The sequence below is a fragment of the Oncorhynchus mykiss genome, chromosome 27 (assembly GCF_013265735.2).
Source record: "Oncorhynchus mykiss isolate Arlee chromosome 27, USDA_OmykA_1.1, whole genome shotgun sequence".
Taxonomy (NCBI): Eukaryota; Metazoa; Chordata; class Actinopteri; order Salmoniformes; family Salmonidae; genus Oncorhynchus; species Oncorhynchus mykiss.
Window position 1 is genome coordinate 7133263 of NC_048591.1, and position 18668 is coordinate 7151930.

Below are 18668 nucleotides of genomic sequence, written 5' to 3' on the forward strand. Positions count from 1 at the left end.
TTGAGAGCAGTGTTGTCATTCATTGTATCATGAGAACTGTAATTGATTACTGTATTACTACATATTAATTATCAACTTAATGATACATGGTTTCTTTATTTATGTTATTTTATTTTAAAATGTATCTAAATTATATATATATTTTTTCAATTACGATCTTTTCTCATGGCTGCAACTCCCCCTCGAGTCATGCGTCCTTTGAAACATGACCCGCCAAACCGTGCTCCTTAAAACACACTCGCCAGCTGCACCAATGTGTCAGAGGAAACACTGTTCAACTGACGACCGAAGTCAGTCTGTCCTTCTGTGCACCCTCTGAGACTTCTAGGAAGATTTAAAGCCACTTAACCCCAACATTTCTCCAAGTTTTCCCCATTATTGCAAAGCCCTAGTTATTTTGTTGCTTTGACAAAGTCATTTCGTCCCCAGTCCACCTGGCCGTGCTGCTGCTCCAGTTTCAACTGTTCTGCCATATTATTATTGGACCATGCTGGTCATTTATGAACATTTGAACATCTTGGCCATGTTCTGTTATAATCTCCACCCGGCACAGCCAGAAGAGGACTGGCCACCCCACATAGCCTGGTTCCTCTAGGTTTCTTCCTAGGTTTTGGCCTTTCTAGGGAGTTTTTCCTAGCCACCGTGCTTCTACACCTGCATTGCTTGCTGTTTGGGGTTTTAGGCTGGGTTTCTGTACAGCACTTTGAGATATCAGCTGATGTACGAAGGGCTATATAAATACATTTGATTTGATTTGATTTTGATTTCTAAAGATGATTATTTATTAGTGATTCATTTTATGCTTACATTTTTTTTCTCTCACTAATTGTAAGTTACGTTACGTGGACTGAACTCTCATTTTAATATGGTGAAACTATTCCTTTTTAAATCTTTTTTTTTTCTCCAAAAGAAACATTGAACATAAAATAGTTAATTCATAGCATGAAATCATGACCTGGTTCTACTCTTTTCGGCCATTTTGTGGTGGAAAACTGAGCGTGTCGGGCATAAGACGTCAACCCTGTTGCCCATAGCTCGACAGGCTAGAAATGTTTGAACGTTCTCCCTGTCACAAGGAGCTTTATCGCTGATGTAAGATGGCGTCGTCAACCCTGTTACTTTGCAAGTATTTTGTATTTGCTTATTTAAAACCTCTTGAGATGGGGAAAGCATGTTTTTTTATTCAGTTTATCCTGTCCTCTTTATGACAGAGTGTAAACATTTGCATAAATCAAACAGTTTTTTTCCAGCACCAAGTTCCACTGCCCAAAAGGGACTAATTTCGTGGAACGACCCAATACGCTCTTCTCTCCTTCGCCTGACTTCTCTTCAGACCAGGAATGCCTGAAGTACCCGTCTTCTAACCCGGTCATTGCCAATTCTGCAACTAGACAGTTTTTACAGGGCTCTAGAAAAAGATACAACAGGACCGACAGCAAGCAAGTGACCAAGGGATTGTTAACGAACAAGCCACATTAACATGACAATCTTGACAGCCACCTGCTACCCATGCTCTGGAGAAGACAACCCAGAAATATCAAGCTCACAGCACCCCTTCCTGAAGATGAGCAAGGCCGGTTTTATTAGTTATGTGATGAAGATCAAAACAGACCATGGATCTGTTCCAGTGTTATGATTATGTCAGAGACTCTGGGGGATACAGCTCCCTCTAGTGGCCCTTAAAGGAGGTACAACTCAGAACAACCATCATAAGAAAGTGCTTCTTACAGTAGGTTTATTGTGGCCACGTCTCTTATTTAAATTAGCATCATCTATGGCTAATTACCTATATCTAAATAATCGTTTTTCACAATAAGCAATTATACGTTGAACAGATATTAAACAAAGAGTACCTACCACAAGTTATAAACTGAGTGAACTATCAAAAGTAATTTTTTTACAGCTCTTTTCTACTTCACTGAGTAGAATAGTAGTTATACTGTAGGTGTGGTCCTACATTCGAATCAGAGAGAGGCCTGAATGTCATTGGCACTGCCAAGAGGGTGAGGAGAGAGAACAAAAAGCAAAGCCACAGAGAAAAGAGGGATAGTGTTTTAGAGGGAGAGAGATAAATATTTGTGTGCAGTTCCCCTCGGGCTAGAGTAAGAAGAGCCCAGCTGTTAGAGAAGGAGTAAACAAGACAAATTACTGCAACATAAAACATAGAGCATGGGAGAAGACCAGGGAGTGGGAGGGACTGACATGGGCTTATCCAGAGCTCTCCTCCACCCATTGGCCGAGAGTTGTGTCAGTCATATCACTTCCTCCTTGGCTGTTGCAAGTTCAGAAAGGAGGGAGCAGGAGGGAGAGGGAGGTACTCTCGGTCTTGCTTTTCTACAGAAAAATAGTTAACTCGGCTGAAACTGAAACAGGACAAGACTTGTTAAAGAAAAGCACCACCAGGCTGTCTCTCCTTTATTCTCTCAGTTTCCTGCTCAAGGAAGCCATTTTGTACAGGCTGGAGTCTAAGGACAACAAACTTTTTCCCCCCTTCTTTCTCCTTCCTCAAGTGTTTCCTGTGAAAATTGAGACTTTCTCATCAGCAGAACAACTTCTTCACCCGAGAAGGAGGAGCGGTGGGTAGGAGGGGAGAAGTTTTTCTCAGTCTGTCCCTCACGCTTGCCTTGCCGGGATAATGAAAGAAGACGTGTGAGTGCAGATGACAAAAAATCAAGAGGGAGAGATAGAAAGAAAGAAAAGAAGAAGCAGGTCTTCCTGGATAGGGATCTCCTCCTGACTCCTCTGTGAGAAGGGGTGGTCACAGGGCAGAGACTCCCAGTAGAGGTGTGTATTTGTCTGTGGATCACCGTGTCGACACCCTCGCGCTCCTGCTCTTTTGAGGGAGGTAGAGCGTGCGCGTGTGTAGCGAGGGATGGCCAACGCCAGCCCCTGTATGTCGTCGGGACCCCTACCCCAGGTCTTCTTCCACACGGGGGGCCCCTCTCCCCCAGGCTCTGTGGTGATGCAGCAGGGGACCCCCATGGCCGTGCCTCCTTCCCCTGCTCACGGTGGTCTCCCCCCTGTGGAAATGGGGGCTGGGCTGGGCCCTGGGGGGGTTGCCAATTCCTATGTGCCCCCCACCCCAGCTGGGGTCTCCTTCATCATCCAGATTGGGCTGACCAGAGAGTCAGTGCTGCTGCCCCAGACCGCTGACCTTGCCTACGTCAAACAGATCGCCTGCTCCATTGTCGACATCAAGGTGAGAGCACAAGGTGTGTGTGTGTGTGTGTGTGTGTGTGTGTGTGTGTGTGTGTGTGTGTGCAGCCTGGCCTCCGAGCCGTACGAAACATACATGACGTATTTCTGAGCATCTCCAAGATGTATGGTCTAGTTACTTTAGACAGAAACAAAAGTAGGGAGGTTGATCAGGGAGGATGGGTGGGCGTACTCTGCGACCGTCTAGCAATCCAAAGGTTGCTTTTTTGAGTCGCGATGTGTCACATATTTAAGTACAGAATAATACAAATTGCTCTGAGACCATGTCGGCGTGTGTGAGATTTACCTACGGAATACTATATTTGCCCTGAATTGGTGTGTGTGTGAGTGTGAGTGTGAGTGTGTGTGTGTGTGTGTGTGTCGTGTTTATCTGTTTAGTAATCGCCGATGAGCCCTAAATGCCAGTTCTATCTTTATCCAGCTGTCTCTGACATCTCATAGCTAATGGTGAGGAATTTTGGCAGTGAATGTCTCTCTCTCACACACACACACACACACACACACACACACTGAGTACATCCAGGTGCCATGAAGTGACGTATAGATGTATATGATTTTGTCTCGAAGTAAGTCCATGTTCATGTAACGAGCAGTTGATGACATCCAGGCCAACACCGTTACATCACTGTGACAGACTATGAGCTAAAAAGGTCACAAAACCAGGACGCCTACCAGGCCACTCTAATAACGACAAGTACCCCTGCTTGAGCATCCCATGTCTGAAAGGATACCTTCCATAATCTGCATTCGCAGTCCAATTTATGAAACGCATTTAAAGCCACTGATGATGTTTTCATTTGATTTGGTTGTGCTCAGAGTGGCACCCAATCTATGTGCATCAAAAGGAAAAGGAAACAATAACTGAGTAATCCGCCGTGGTGTCTTACCATACAGCCAGGTTTTTACCTGGGCCATGCATGTGCAGTACAGGGAAGAAGGCGGCCATTTTGCAGCAGCCAGCAGGAGAGCATAATCCTCAAGTCAGTGTCTGGCATGAGAGGCGTTGGTTTCTCTCAGCCAATTACACTCTGAGATGGTTAGATTACCAGATTTCCAAAGCCAGTCACTGGAGGTTGGCCAACAGCAGCTTGAAAAATGTGCAACGGGGTAACTGTTCCAGGAAACGCTGCTTTCCCTAATCTGTTCATTGTTTTGCGGGAACAAAATCAGCTCCACGCCTGCCCCTTCATATCCCTGTGACGGGTTTCAGAAGTCCCTGTGTCAACTGTAGATGTTTATGCTAGGACTCCCCTTTTCTCCCCCTTCGGGAAACACTCTACCGTACTCGTCACGGTTCACATTTTAATGTCACGTGCGCGAGTACAGTGAGGTGCCTCGCTTGCAAGCGCTGAGCCCAACGATGCGGTCTTCAGCATCAATGTGGCGCCACAAATAAATAGAACTCAAGAACACACGGAAAATCAAGAAATAGGAAGAACACGAGATGGTAAGAAGCTATGACACCGGGTCAGTTCCCATAACATATTTCCAAGGTGCAGGGATACTGGAGTGACGGAGGCAGATATGCATCGAGGTTAAGGAGTCTGGGCATCAGGATGTGTGATTAACAAGAGTAGCAGCGGGCGTAAAGGAAGATTGCATTGGAGTGTGTGTGTGTGTGCATGTTATGTGTGTGTTGGAGTGTCAGTGTGCGTGAGTGTGTAGAGTCCCGTGTGGGGCAGTCTTATTGCTTGTGGATAGAAGCTGTTCCAGGCGTCTGTTGGTGTCAGACTTGATGCACCGGTGCCGCGCGGAGAACAGTTGATGGGTTGGGTGGCTGGAGTCTTTTAACGGTTTTCCGGGACTTTGTTTCACGCCGCTTGAGGGTGGAAGGCAGGGAGCTCGGCCCCAGTGATGTACTGGGCTGTCCATGCGATCGAGGGCGGTGCTATTGCCACACCAAGCAGGGATGCAGCCAGTCAAGATGCTCTCAATGATGCAGCTGTAGAGCTTTTTGAGGATTGGAGGGCCCACATGCTAAACATTTTCAACCTCCTGAGGGGGAAGAGGCGCTGCCGTGCCTTCTTCACGACTGTGCGTGCGTGTGGACCATTTTAAGTCTTTAGTGATTTGGACCAGAGGAACTTGACGCTCTCTACCCGCTCCACTGCAGCCCCATCGATGTGGATGGGTGCATGCTATTGGTTCAAAGGAGACTGGAGGGCCACTTTAATGAACACCAGCAACTGAAAACCAGTCAGTCAGTCCCCCTGTCCTTACATATGAATGGCATAACAGGGGCTTTGTATTTAGGGAGATTTCAGGTTTGGCAGTGTGTGTGTGTGTGTGTGTCAGGAGTAGGGGTGTTTTGTCACGGTTCCATCATTCCCTTCAGCTCTCCTCTCCCGTCCGTCCGTCTCAATCAGAAATGTTGAGTCACCAGCCACGGCCAGGCCAGGCTGCTCTCTCTCTCTCTCTCTGTTTATTTAACAGCCAGCCAGCCTCGCTGTGTTCCACTGACACGTTTTTCCATTAACTTCAGAGCCTACAATATGTAGGAGGACACTCTCTTTCCCTGCCCCCCAGCCCCTGCTCCTAGTGGCATAAGATCAAATAAGACCTTAACGCTAGTGCTGTGTATGTCTGTTCAACCCTGAAACAGCACAACACTTGAAGGTTTATTCAGTGATTTGTGGACAGGCATCCTTCCATTCCCTCCTCCTACTCTCATCTTCTCTCCTTCCTTCATTCTCTTCTTCCCAAAAGCTGTTTTTCTCTCTTCGCCTCCCTTCCTCTCCCCCATCCTCACCTCTCTCCCCTATCTGCTCCTCTCTTCCTCTGTCCTTCCCTCTCTTCTTCTCACATCTGTTCTTCCCTCCTCGTCCTCTCCCTTTCTCCCCACTCCTCCTCTCCCCATCACTCTCCCTGCTAACGGTGGCCCATTGTCTGACAGATAAAGAGGAGGAAATGAGGCCTGTTTCCTCTTGGAGTCCACTCCGTCCGGGGGCGATCCACGTCCTCTTCCTCCTCATCCTTCCACCTCCATCCCCTCCCGTCGTCCTTCACGTATTCCCCCAGGGCGCCTCCCCCTCTCTCTGGGGTTGGTGGGAGACGAGGTAGGGTAGGGGGAATTTGGTGCTGACCGTTGGGCAGATCTCCCTCATTGTTTCCGGACAATTGGGGCCTATTGAGCCTCCACTCCCAGTGTGTTGCTGAGTTTCATACAGTAACTCTGACTCATAGAGACCACCCCCGTTTCCCATTGGTCCGAGGCTAATATGGACTTCCTGTGAAGCCACAGGATCAAACGTTAAGTCCCCATAAGACCATGGCTGGAAGGCAAACCTACGGGACAATATACAGTAGATATGTGTGTCGGGGATGTTGTACTGCATGCTAGAGACGCTTTAATGTCGCAAACAAGCACCAGTTGAAAAGTGGCAATTTGTGTCTCGTCATAGAGCCATTCAGTCCCATGTGGCTGTGAGCTTGTTGTGTCTCTTTCATCGTCCAATCAAGTCTCACTCTGCCAAGAGGTGTGTTTATTCAAGCTGATCCTTACCTCTCAGACCAATAACCTGTTTACTAATTGGACTTGTAATGAATGGTGCGTGTGTGCGCGCGTGAGACTGGGGAGGGCCGACCTGTCGAGGCTTGACTGTGTCATTTGAAGTGTTACCATAGTTTCATCATGTCAGATGATTGTTGTAACAGGATTGTAATAACTGATGCCTGAACGTTGCACTGAGGTTGGTATGGTTATTCACTAAGAAAACAATAGCAAACCCACCCTTCATTGGTTTCCCGCAGACGGAGAGAACATACTCTCAGGATCACAGATTTCTACTGTAAGTCAACCTTGTTTGCTTGCTATTTAGGTTTCAAAATTCAGCATGGCAATGTCCCCGTGCGCAAAGCGAGGTGTGTATTTAGTGTAGGTGTCTGTGATTCTCAGTCTAGCATACAACACGTGGCCACCCTCACTACTCCTGCACTCTAGATTGGCATCTGTAGTGAATGAGTCTCACAGAGTGATAGAGAGGAATGGAGAGACCAAGAGAGAAGAAGAAAGAGTTTAAAATAAAAAACACAGACAGAGCGATAAAGACAGAGAGCAATTGAAATGTGGAACTGTACACAGGAAGAGGTGTAGCGATTTGGACAGGTGGGCCATATCCCCTCACACACACACACACACACACACACACACACACACACACACACACACACACACACACACACACACACACACACACACAGCTGCAACTGAAAGTCCCTGGCCATTGTTTCTACCTCCGTTCTGGAATTGGCAGTTTCTTTATCTGCCTCCCTGGAGGAGCTGGGCCTGGGAATGTGATCATACACACACACTATCTCCTGTTTACCTCTGTCTCTCTTTTACACACACACACACACACACACACACACACGCCCATGTGTACGCACGCATGTAAGCACACTTAGACACCCAGTGGTGTTGTCATACTTGAGCGAAAGTAAAGATACCTTTTTAATATAAAATGACTAAAGTGAAAGTCCCCAGTAAAATACTACTCGAGTAAAAGTTTAAAAGTATTTGGTTTTAAATGTACTTCAAGTATCAAAAGTAAAAGTAGAAATAGTTTCAAATTCCTTATATTAAGCAAACTAGACTGCACAACTTTCACGTTTTTTATTATTACGGATAGCCAGGGTCACACTCCAAACCTCTGTCACGTATACTCCCTCTCCGGCCTCTAGGTCATCATCCGGCTGATTATCCCACACACCTGTCACCATCGTCTCGCGCCTCATGACACTCACCTGGACACCCATCACCTCCTTGATTACCTGTCACTCCCCTTGGTTCTTTCCTCAGGTGTTAGTGACTCGGACTCTGTTTCAGTTTCATGTCTGTTCGTGTTTCTTGTTTTGTATTATGTTTTCATTTATTTATTCAATTATTCACTCCCTGAACTTGCTTCCCGACTCCCAGCGCGCACGTTACAACCCCAGACATAATTTACAAACGAACCATTTGCGTTTATTGAGTCCGCCAGATCAGAGGCAGTAGAGACGACCAGGGTGTTCTCTTGATAAGTGTGGGAATTGGGCCATTTTCCTGTCCTGCTAAGCATTCAAAATGTAACGAGTACTTTTGGGTGTGAGGGAAAAATGTATGAAGTTAACTTCTTGACGCTACCCATCCCTGTCGCGGGATCATTTTCGTCAGCAACCGCTGAATAGCATAGCGCAACAGTCAAATAATATTACTAAAAAATATTCATATTCATGAAATCACAAGTGCAATATTGCAAAACACAGCTAGCCTTTTATTAATCCACCTGTCGTCTCAGATTTTGAAATTATGCTTTACAGCGAAAGCAATCCATGCGTTTGTGTAAGTTTATCAATAGCCTAGCATAGCATTATGTACACTTAGCATCAGGAAGCTTGGTCACGAAAATCAGAAAAGCAATCAAATTAACCGTTTACCTTTGATGATCTTCGGATATTTTCACTCACAAGACTCCCAGTTACACAACAAATGTTCCTTTTGTTCCATAAAGATTATTTTTATACCCAAAATACCAACGTTTGTTTGTCGAGTTATGTTCAAAAATCCACAGGAAAGAGCGGTCACGACAACGCAGATGGAAATTCCAAATAGTCTTCATAAAGTCCACAGAAAAATGTCAAACGTTTTTTATGATCATTCCTCAGGTAGTTTTTAAAATATATATTCGATAATATATCAACTGAGTGTGTAGGTTTTACTCTGTAACGCAAAAACTCACTCTGAGAGCCCCCACCTATCAATTTACGCAATGTGATCTTTCACGCTCATTTTTCAAAATAAAAGCCTGAAACTATGTCTGAAGACTGTTGACACCTTAGGGAAGCCAGAGAAAAAGGAATCTGGTTGATATCCCTTTAAATGGAGGATAGGCATGCATAGGAACAGAATGGTTTCAAAATAAGAGGCACTTCCTGATTGGATTTTCCTCAGGGTTTCGCCTGCAATATCAGTTCTGTTATACTCACAGACAATATTTTGACCGTTTTGGAAGCTTTAGAGTGTTTTCTATCATAATCTGTCAATCATATGCATATTCTAGCATCTGGTCCTGAGAAATAGTCCGTTTACAAGAGGTTAAAAGTACATCATTTCCTTTAGGAATGTAGTGAAGTGAAAGTAAAAGTAGTCAAAAATATAAATGGTAAAAAATATAAATGGTATAAATGGTAAAGTACATTTCCCCCACAAAACAACTTTAAGTAGTTATTTAACCCTTTGACGCGTATCAACACACAGGTGTGATCATTCTACAGTTGTCCCTGCAGCATAACCTCAAACCGCTTTGAACAAAGCACTTATTTAGAATGCCCAACGCAACAGTCCGTGTTAAAGCTGGCTACACTGTTTTTTCACAGATGCATTTTGCACAAACACGGTCTTTACAAGGTTATGTCCTCAATGTGACCAATTTATTTTTGGATGCATTTTTCAGACTTTCACAGATGTAGCGACAGCATAACACAATTCTCATCCAAACCGGAAAATGTAGGCTACATTTAGTCATAGCGCTAACTGAGGAAAGATTGACATAACACAAGCGGTTATATTTAGTTAACTCTTGGCTGACAGAATCCATCATCTGAATGAGCTAATAGCAATTACGATCCAAATAACTGAAACACTTTTTAAAAATCAAAAGTAATCCGACGATGGGTGGTTTGTGCACGCCGCCATGTTTGTTTTTTTGCGTCAACCAAGATAAGAAGAGGAGACAAGATGAGTTCGGTCTGTTCGCAGTGTGCATGTTGAAGGGGGTGTGTCATCTACCATCATTCACTTCTGGAAGTTTACTCGAAAGATGAGTGAACCATCCCTTCACCTCATTTTGTTATAATATCTTTGGTCTGACAGACATGTCCAAAGTTATTATTTGTAAGGAAAACAACAATGAAGGCAATGCGGGTACCAGCCGGAAAATGTGCCAGGGGGAAAAAGTTTGTTCAAGGCCTGTTCTGACTGGAGATGCGCAAATGCCTGCATCGTTAATCTTGGGAAACACTGGGGAAGTGCTTGGGCTCTTGTTGAAGAGAGAAGTATCTCCACTCAGTAAAGCCTCAACCAAAAATTGTCCACAACAATGAAATGGGCAAAAAAAAAATAATGGCATTTTATTTATTTTTTTACCCCCTTTTTTCTCCCCAATTTCAAACTAGTCTCATCGCTGCAACTCCCAAACGGGCTCTGTAGGCGAAGGTCGAGTTATGCATCCCCCCGAAACATGACCCGCTTCTTAACACCCTCCCGTTTAGCCAGCCGCACCAATGTGTCCGAGGAAACGCCGTTCTCCTGATGACCCGAGGTCAGCCTGCAGGCACCTGGCCCACCACAAGGAGGCGCTAGAGCGTGATGAGCCAAGTAAAGCCCCCCGGCCAAACACTCCCCTAACCCAGACGACGCTGGGCATTACTACAGACCCGGGATTAAACCCGGGTCTGTAGTAACGCCTCTAGCACTGCAACTGTCCTGTTGCGTAACAATCACATTTTGGAACAGTGAGAGCATTCTGACATCACGCATATAAAAAAACTCCCGCTGGGGCGACCGTTAGAGATGTTTGGAACTCACATGTGAAAACGTTAAAGTATTTTTACCAAAATACACCACTGCACACACCACACACAGGCAGGAGCGTACACACACAAACACACACACACACACACAAGAAAGCAGTAAAGAATACTTGCGCACGCATACACACTGCACCGCCAGTCCTGATCGTGACGAAAAGGGTCCAGCCTGATGGACAACGTTGTATTGTGTGACGGAAGACAATCCTCTAGCATTCAATATTATTGCTGTTATTGTAGCTACATGACAACTCCACCTAATCCAGGTCTGTCTGCCTCAACCAATCCAGCCCTCCGAACGATTGATCTGCGTGTATCACATATGTTAATTTGATACATTTTGATCTTGTTCTAACCCATTTTGGTTGAGTGTGTGTGTGTGCGTGTGTGTGTTTTGGGGGCCCTAAATCAAATTGTATTTGTCACACACGCGGAATACAACCGTGTAGACATTACAGTGAAATCCTTACTCACAAGCCCTTAACCAACAATGCAGTTTTAAGAAAAATACCTAATAAAATAAAAAATAAAGAAGTAAACAAAGTAACAAATAATTAAAGAGTGGCAGTAAAATAACAATTGCGAGGATATATACAGGGGGTGCCGGTACAGAGTCAATGTGGAGGCTATATACAGGGGGTACCGGTACAGAGTCAATGTGGAGGATATATACAGGGGGTGCCGGTACAGAGTCAATGTGGAGGATATATACAGGGGGTGCCGGTACAGAGTCAATGTGGAGGCTATATACAGGGGGTACCGGTACAGAGTCAATGTGGAGGATATATACAGGGGGTGCCGGTACAGAGTCAATGTGGAGGCTATATACAGGGGGTACCGGTACAGAGTCAATGTGGAGGCTATATACAGGGGGTACCGGTACAGAGTCAATGTGGAGGCTATATACAGGGGGTACCGCCGGTCCAGAGTCAATGTGGAGGCTATATACAGGGGGTACCGGTACAGAGTCAATGTGGAGGCTATATACAGTATATACAGGGGGTACCGGTACAGAGTCAATGTGGAGGATATATACAGGGGGTACCGGTACAGAGTCAATGTGGAGGCTATATACAGGGGGTACCGGTACAGAGTCAATGTGCAGGCTATATACAGTATATACAGGGGGTACCGGTACAGAGTCAATGTGGAGGCTATATACAGGGGGTACCGGTACAGAGTCAATGTGCGGGGGGGACCGTTTAGTTGAGGTAATATATTCAAGTAGGTAGAGTTATTTTAGTGACTTATGCATAGATAATAACAGAGAGTAGCAGCAGCGTAAAAGAGTGAAAGGGGGGGGGGGGGGGGGGCAATGCAAATAGTCTGAGTAGCCATTTCATTAGATGTTAAGAAGTCTTATGACTTGGGGGTAGAAGCTGTTTAGAAGCCTCTTGGACCTAGACTTATCAGACCAATTGGCTAAACCCAGGCAGGTGCACAGCTCAGTGAGTCAGGAAAGCGTGGTAGCACAATGGTCTGAGCCGCCACACCTTTACCACACCACAGCTTTATGAAGTCACACACACAACCAGCAGGCTTCTAGAGGAAATGGTGTCCCATATTGAAACGACAGCTTCCGCCATTGATCCACACAGGGCTCCTTTACCCAAACCCCGTACTCTTCCCTCTTCCCCACTCTGTTCATTTGCATCATAGCAGAGCAGCTCGGAGCAGCTTTGCATGAACGTACAGTGTTTCCTGGCGGGCATTAGCAGGCAGCGTACTCCTCCATTTGACTATTCAAAGCACTGCTAATGACATGTCCACTTATCAATTAGAGGAGGGAGAGAGGATGACAGAGAGAGAAAGAGAGCGATATAAAGGGGTATTGACAGGGATTGAGAGATTTAGAAAGAGGGAGAGAGAGAAAGAGAGCAAGAGAGGAAAAGGACATTTACAGAGATTGAGAAATAGGGAGAGTGAGAGAAAGAGAGAGATGGGAAGCAAGGTTCAGGCCATACGCTGCTAGGATCAAGGGGAATGCTGTGGTTTTGTACCTAGTTTGAAGCCACGGTTTTCTAGAGTTGAGCAATCGTTCTTTTAAGCGCAATGAAAGTGGACTCGATCATTTCGAAAATGTTGAGGCCCGTCCGTCACTCAGTTAGTCTAGGTAGTAACAACCTTGTCAGTGTTTTTCTACAGAAGGTGTCAAAGGCTGTAGAGTAGGTCCATACTTACTGTTACTGTAGAGCCCTGCATTCCAGATCACACCAAGACATTATGATACTAATCCAATGATTTAGCTCTGCTAAAAACCCGTTTTGTACCATAATCCAATTTGAGGCAGCAGCAGCAGAAGCATTCGGTGGCATGTTACTATGCAAAACCCTCCCAGCTGGTCCGGCAGGCAGGCAAGCAAGCAGGCAGGAAAATTCCTCACATTTCCAGGGCAGCAGACGGAACACACAGGGCTCTTTGAGAGCAGGGAGAGAGCTCTGTGGATCAAGGGCAGACAGACATGTGCACTTCTATCTCTTCAGACAACAACACTCACTCACGTAAATGCCATGAATCCCTAACCCAGTTGGTATACATTCAAACCCGAGGAAGGGGTTCCTAAAGGTGCACTATTCAGAAATGGCTCTGCCATTTCCTGGTTGCTAAAGTTCCAATTTCCGTTTGGTGACGAAACAAGCAAGTGTCGGTTAGAAAATCGCTGTACCATTTAAACCGCTGTGAAATACGCCACATGGCCATAAGTATCGTCGAACATCTCATTCCAAAATCGCGAGCATTATTATGGAGTTGGTCCCCGCTTCGCTGCTATAACAGCCTCTACTCTTCTGGGAAGGCTTTCCTCTAGACGTTGAAACATTGCTGCTGGGACTTGCTTCCATTCAGCCACAAGGGCATTAGTGCGGTCGGCTGATGTTGGGCGATTCCAATTCATCCCAAAGGTGTCCGATGGGGTTGAGGTCAGGGCTCTGTGCAGGCCAGTCAAGTTCTTCAACGCCGATCTCGACAAACCATTTCTGTATGGACCTCGCTTTGTGCACGGGGGGCATTGTCATGCTGAAACAGGAAAGGGCCTTCCACAAAGTTGGAAGCACAGAATTGTCTAGAATGTCATTGTATGCTGTAGCGTTAAGATTTCCCTTCACTGGAACTAAGGGGGCTAGCCCGAACCATGAATAACAGCCCCAGACTGTTATTCCTCATCCACCAAACTTTACAGTTGGCACTATGCATTGGGGCAGGTAGCGTTCTCCTGGCATCCACCAAACCTAGATTCGTCCATTGGACTGCCAGATGGTGAGGCGTGATTCACCACTCCAGAGAACGCGTTTCCACTGCTCTACAGTCCAATGGCGGCAAGCTTTACACCACTCCAGCTGACGCTTGGCATTGCGCATGATAATCTTAGGCTTGTGTGCGGCTACTTGGCCTTGGAAACCCATTTCATGAAGCTACCGATGAACAGTTATTGTGCTGAGGTTGCTTCTAGAGGCAGTTTGGAACTGAGTAAATAGTATTTTTACTCACCAAGCGCTTCAGCACTCAGCTTGTGTGGCCTACCACTTTGTGGCTGATCCATTGTTGCTCCTAGACGTTTCCACTTCCCAATAACAGCACTTACAGTTGACCGTGGCAGCTCTAGCAGGGCAGAATTCTGAAGAACTGACTTGTTGGAAAGGTGGCATCCTATGCCACGTTGAAAGTCACTGAGCTCTTCAGTAAGGTAGTTCTGCTGCCAATGTTTGTCTACACATGCCTGTGTGCTCGAATTTATACACCTGTCAGCAACGGGTGTGGCTGAAATATCCCAATCCACTCATTTAACGGGTGTCTGCACACTTTTGTATGTATAGTGTATATTTTCCAGAACCCAAAAATATTGTATTTTCAGCTGTTTGAAGCTGGTGTACAAAATCGAAAGTAAAAGACGCACAAACAAAATTACTGAAAGCATAAAAATAGCACACATAGAACAGATCTACCTCTTCTTAGACTTGCTTTCAATGACAATGACAGATCTGTAACTCACATTTCATTTTTAGGTGAATTTGGTCAGATCGGCCCATATTGCAGCTTCAACTTAGATGCCGTTTCTTTTGGAGATGCTGCCTGGACGATGTTCTTCGGTGCTTTCCAGGAAAAGCCGTGTTTGCTCTGGAGGGTCTGGGGCGGCCTTTTTCTACAAGGTCACGGATGGCATCCGTGGTTACCAGGCACGGCAGCAGATACTCAGAGGGTTACGCGCGTGTCGGTGCTGGTCCGCGACGTGTGTCGGAGGCCTACGTAGGCACGCACGCACGCGCACACACACTCTTCCGCACTCGGGGAACCTGAGGTTAGAGAAGCATTTAGTAAATACACTTAACACTGAGGCTGGCACTGCTGTGACTTTCATAAAAAGAGGAAGGAGGGGACATAGACGATTATCAAAGATAGATTATATGAGAGAAAGATATAGGTGTGTCATGTGGGTCTTCAACCCTCTCGGTCTCGTGCGCTGGGCTCACAGTGAAAAGCTGTTCAACCGTGGCTAATTACTTTGAGTATGTGGGCTGACAAACGTGATTTCTCCCAACTAGTGGTTTCACACTCTTATGGGTCTTCTAACATGCTACTTTGATTTTGTTAGAGCCGTGGTGTGTGGTTTGAGGAAGGCCAGGACTAAAAACAAACAAAAGATAACTACTGTAAAATATAGTGTGTCCGTAAAATGTATATAGTATGTATAAGCTGGAAGTAGAAGCCTAAGTGTTGTTGTCCATTAGTTTACTACAATAAGGTTAGGGGAAAATAATGAAGGAAATTATATATTTTAAATATGTGTGTGTATATACAATATAAATCTAGATATTTGCAAAAAATATATGGGGGATTGGAAATGATGCAGACAATTACATTGATGAAAGCTACAATCTATCTGCAGTATTAAAGCTCATCTACCACCTAAAAAAAACACAAAAAAATACACAGGAAGTACAAAAACCTTAAAGATCAATTCTACAGAAGTCGGTATGTAGTTTCATTTCCACATTACAATCCAACATGAAGCAATACCAAAATGGCCGCCATATGACAAGAAGGGTTTAGTTTAAGAGTTAAGGTTGGTGTTTTAGTAATGGGCCGTGTTAGGTAAGCCTGACGACAATGGGGTCAGTGTGCTAGCTGGCTGGGTGGGGTCACCCTTGTCCGCCTGGGGCTGTTTTGGGACTGAGCCTGAGGGGGTGAGAGGACTGCCAGACTGGCTGGGGGAAGGGATGGGGGGTGGGAGGGCAGGAGAGGAGCTACCTCAAGTAGGTAAACAAATTACATTAGGGCTGAGGAGAGGACTCTGGCAGTGGAAAGACAAGAGTGGAGAGAAAATGGGAGAGAGAAGCAGGAAGGTTAGGAAGAGAGATGAAGTCAGAATGAAATGATTTGTTTCTAGTATTATACTGGGAGAATCACTAGAAGGGAACGCTGATGTCTCTTGTAAAAATGTCTAGACAAACTCTTTGTAGAGGGGAGCGCTGACATTAGTCATGTGACTGGAGCTGCAGCACTAGCCTGCATCTCTCTCTCTATCTTGTTCTCTCTCCACCCTCTCTCTCTACTCACTCACTCACTCACTCACTCAATCTTGTTCTCTCTTCACTCACTCACTCACTCACTCACTCACTCACTCAATCTTGTTCTCTCTCCACTCTCTCTCACTTGTTCTCTCTCTCTCTCGCTTGTTCTCTCTCTCTCACTCACTCACTCACTCACTCACTCACTCACTCACTCACTCACTCACTCACTCACTCACTCACTCACTCACTCACACACACAAAAGCAGTGAAAACCCCTCCATCCTGACCTGGGAATGAGGGATAAAAACCAGAACGGGTTATGGGAGAAGGGAAGGAACAAAAACAGAGGGAGGAGAGGGAGCCTACATAAAGGGAATGACTCACAGCCCAGTAATGTGTCCATTGTGGTTCCCAGTGTGGATGGGGAGGGATGTGTGTGTGTGACCGACCATGCACTCCCAGCACGCCTTGGGAATGTTCAGCAAACACATGTTGTGCAGTGTTCTTTTGAGATCTCTCTGGAGAGTCCCATCTATAACACCCGGCCTGCTGAGTGGAGGTGGGATGGAGGGAGGAGGAGGCGTTTGTAGGGAAAAGAAGAGGGGGTCTTTCTATCTTCTCTACATTTTGCCCATCTTAATCTCCTCCTCTTCCATCTCTTTTCCAGCTCTACAGATGCAGGACCTTAATTTGATCCCCCTGTTGTTGCACAGCAGGAAATGTAAACTTGTTGTGCATTGAAGGTTTCAAAAGGCTTCTAAAGTTTGCACTTTCCACTGAAAAATGTCAGACTTGACTTGACCCAACTAAAAAATGTATCAACCCCTACGAAAAATGTCCATGAATTATAATCCACACAACAATTCACAATTTCCTGTTGCTGCAGGTTTATTTTCCTGCTGTGAGAAACATGGTCAAATGAAGATCCTACATCGGTATGCTTCGTACACCTGTTCCTCTCATATCCCTGACTCCTTTACTTTCTCTCTTTTTTTTCTTTCAGGTCTCGCTCTCCATCACCCTTTTTCCCTTTCCCTCCTTCTCTTTTGTGAATAAAGAAAGCTGTGCTCAGTTCCGAGTGTGTAGAGCGAGGCCCGGGGGGATCAGGGGCCAGGTTCCTATCGGCTTACCTGGCCAGGCAGAGGGAGAGGCAGGCCCACAAAAGCCCAGTCCAGTGCAGCGGAGCGCAGCTCCTTTATCCCCCCCCCCCCCGCCCCAGTCTGGACACGTCTCTCATATTACCTCCCCGCTCCCCCAGAGCAGAATAAGACGCTTTGTCGCCGAGCCCCCACCCGAGACCAGCCCCCTCTAACACACCGATCCCACCAAACAAACTTAAATGCATGTGTACCCACACATGGAAATGAACACAGACCTTGCTTATAGCGTATAAGCTATCCCTCTCTCTTACGCATAATCCTCCCGTTTCATAAGAGACACCTCACAGGACTGGGCTGCTGGTTTCTGTGTACTATAATAGCTAGGTGTGTGTGTGTGTGTGTGTGTGTGTGTGTGTGTGTGTGTGTGTGTGTGTGTGTGTGTGTGTGTGTGTGTGTGTGTGTGTGTGTGTGTGTGTGTGTAAAATATGCCAGATGTTGTTGTGGGGGGGAGGCCAGAGGGAGGAGCTTATTTTGGTAGTGGGTTGCTTTTTCAGCTCCTACTTGGAGCAGACCTTTGCCGACAATTTACTGAAATGCCAGCCCCTTCTGTTACACCTTAGTAGCTTTGGTTATCATCGCAAGCCTGTGGGGCTGATATTCAGGAGTCTCAGCCATGTACTTAGGCTGACAGTATGTGGCCTTCAGATTGCAGGCCTGAATAAGCAGCTAGCGAGTTAACGCTCTGTGTCGGCTTTGCTGTGTGGAGAAGGTACTATCTGTATCCACAAGTGTCCAGATATCCATGTCCTTTGAAATGGTTGAATCCATCTCACCAGTGGGGGGAAAAAGGTGAATAATAAAAAGAGTAAGATTGAAGGATGATAATGGCAGATGATACAGTGGGGGGGAAAAGGTGAATAATAAAAAGAGTAGGATTGAATGACGATAATGGCAGATCATACAGGGGGGGAAAGGTGAATAATAAAAATAGTAAGATTGAAGGATGATAATGGCAGATGATACAGGAGGGGGGGAAGGTGAATAATAAAAAGAGTAAGATTGAAGGATGATAATGGCAGATGATACAGGGGGGGGGGGAAAGGTGAATAATAAAAAGAGTAAGATTGAAGGATGATAATGGCAGATGATACAGGGGGGGAAAAAGGTGAATAATAAAAAGAGTAAGATTGAAGGATGATAATGGCAGATGATACAGTGGGGGGAAAAAGGTGAATAATAAAAAGAGTAAGATTGAAGGATGATAATGGCAGATGATACA

General features: G+C 45.7%; 1 protein-coding gene across 1 annotated transcript in view; it reads left to right on the top strand.

Moving 5' to 3' along the window:
* The first annotated feature begins 2259 nt into the window (after positions 1 to 2259).
* The window catches only part of LOC110507439 (serine/threonine-protein kinase D2), a 47916-nt gene continuing 31507 nt past the window's right edge, over positions 2260 to 18668 (top strand). The window contains exon 1 of the mRNA XM_036964809.1: positions 2260 to 3199. Within this exon, the coding sequence (XP_036820704.1) occupies positions 2873 to 3199 (327 nt within the window). The 5' untranslated portion in view covers positions 2260 to 2872. The remainder of the gene's footprint in view (positions 3200 to 18668) is intronic.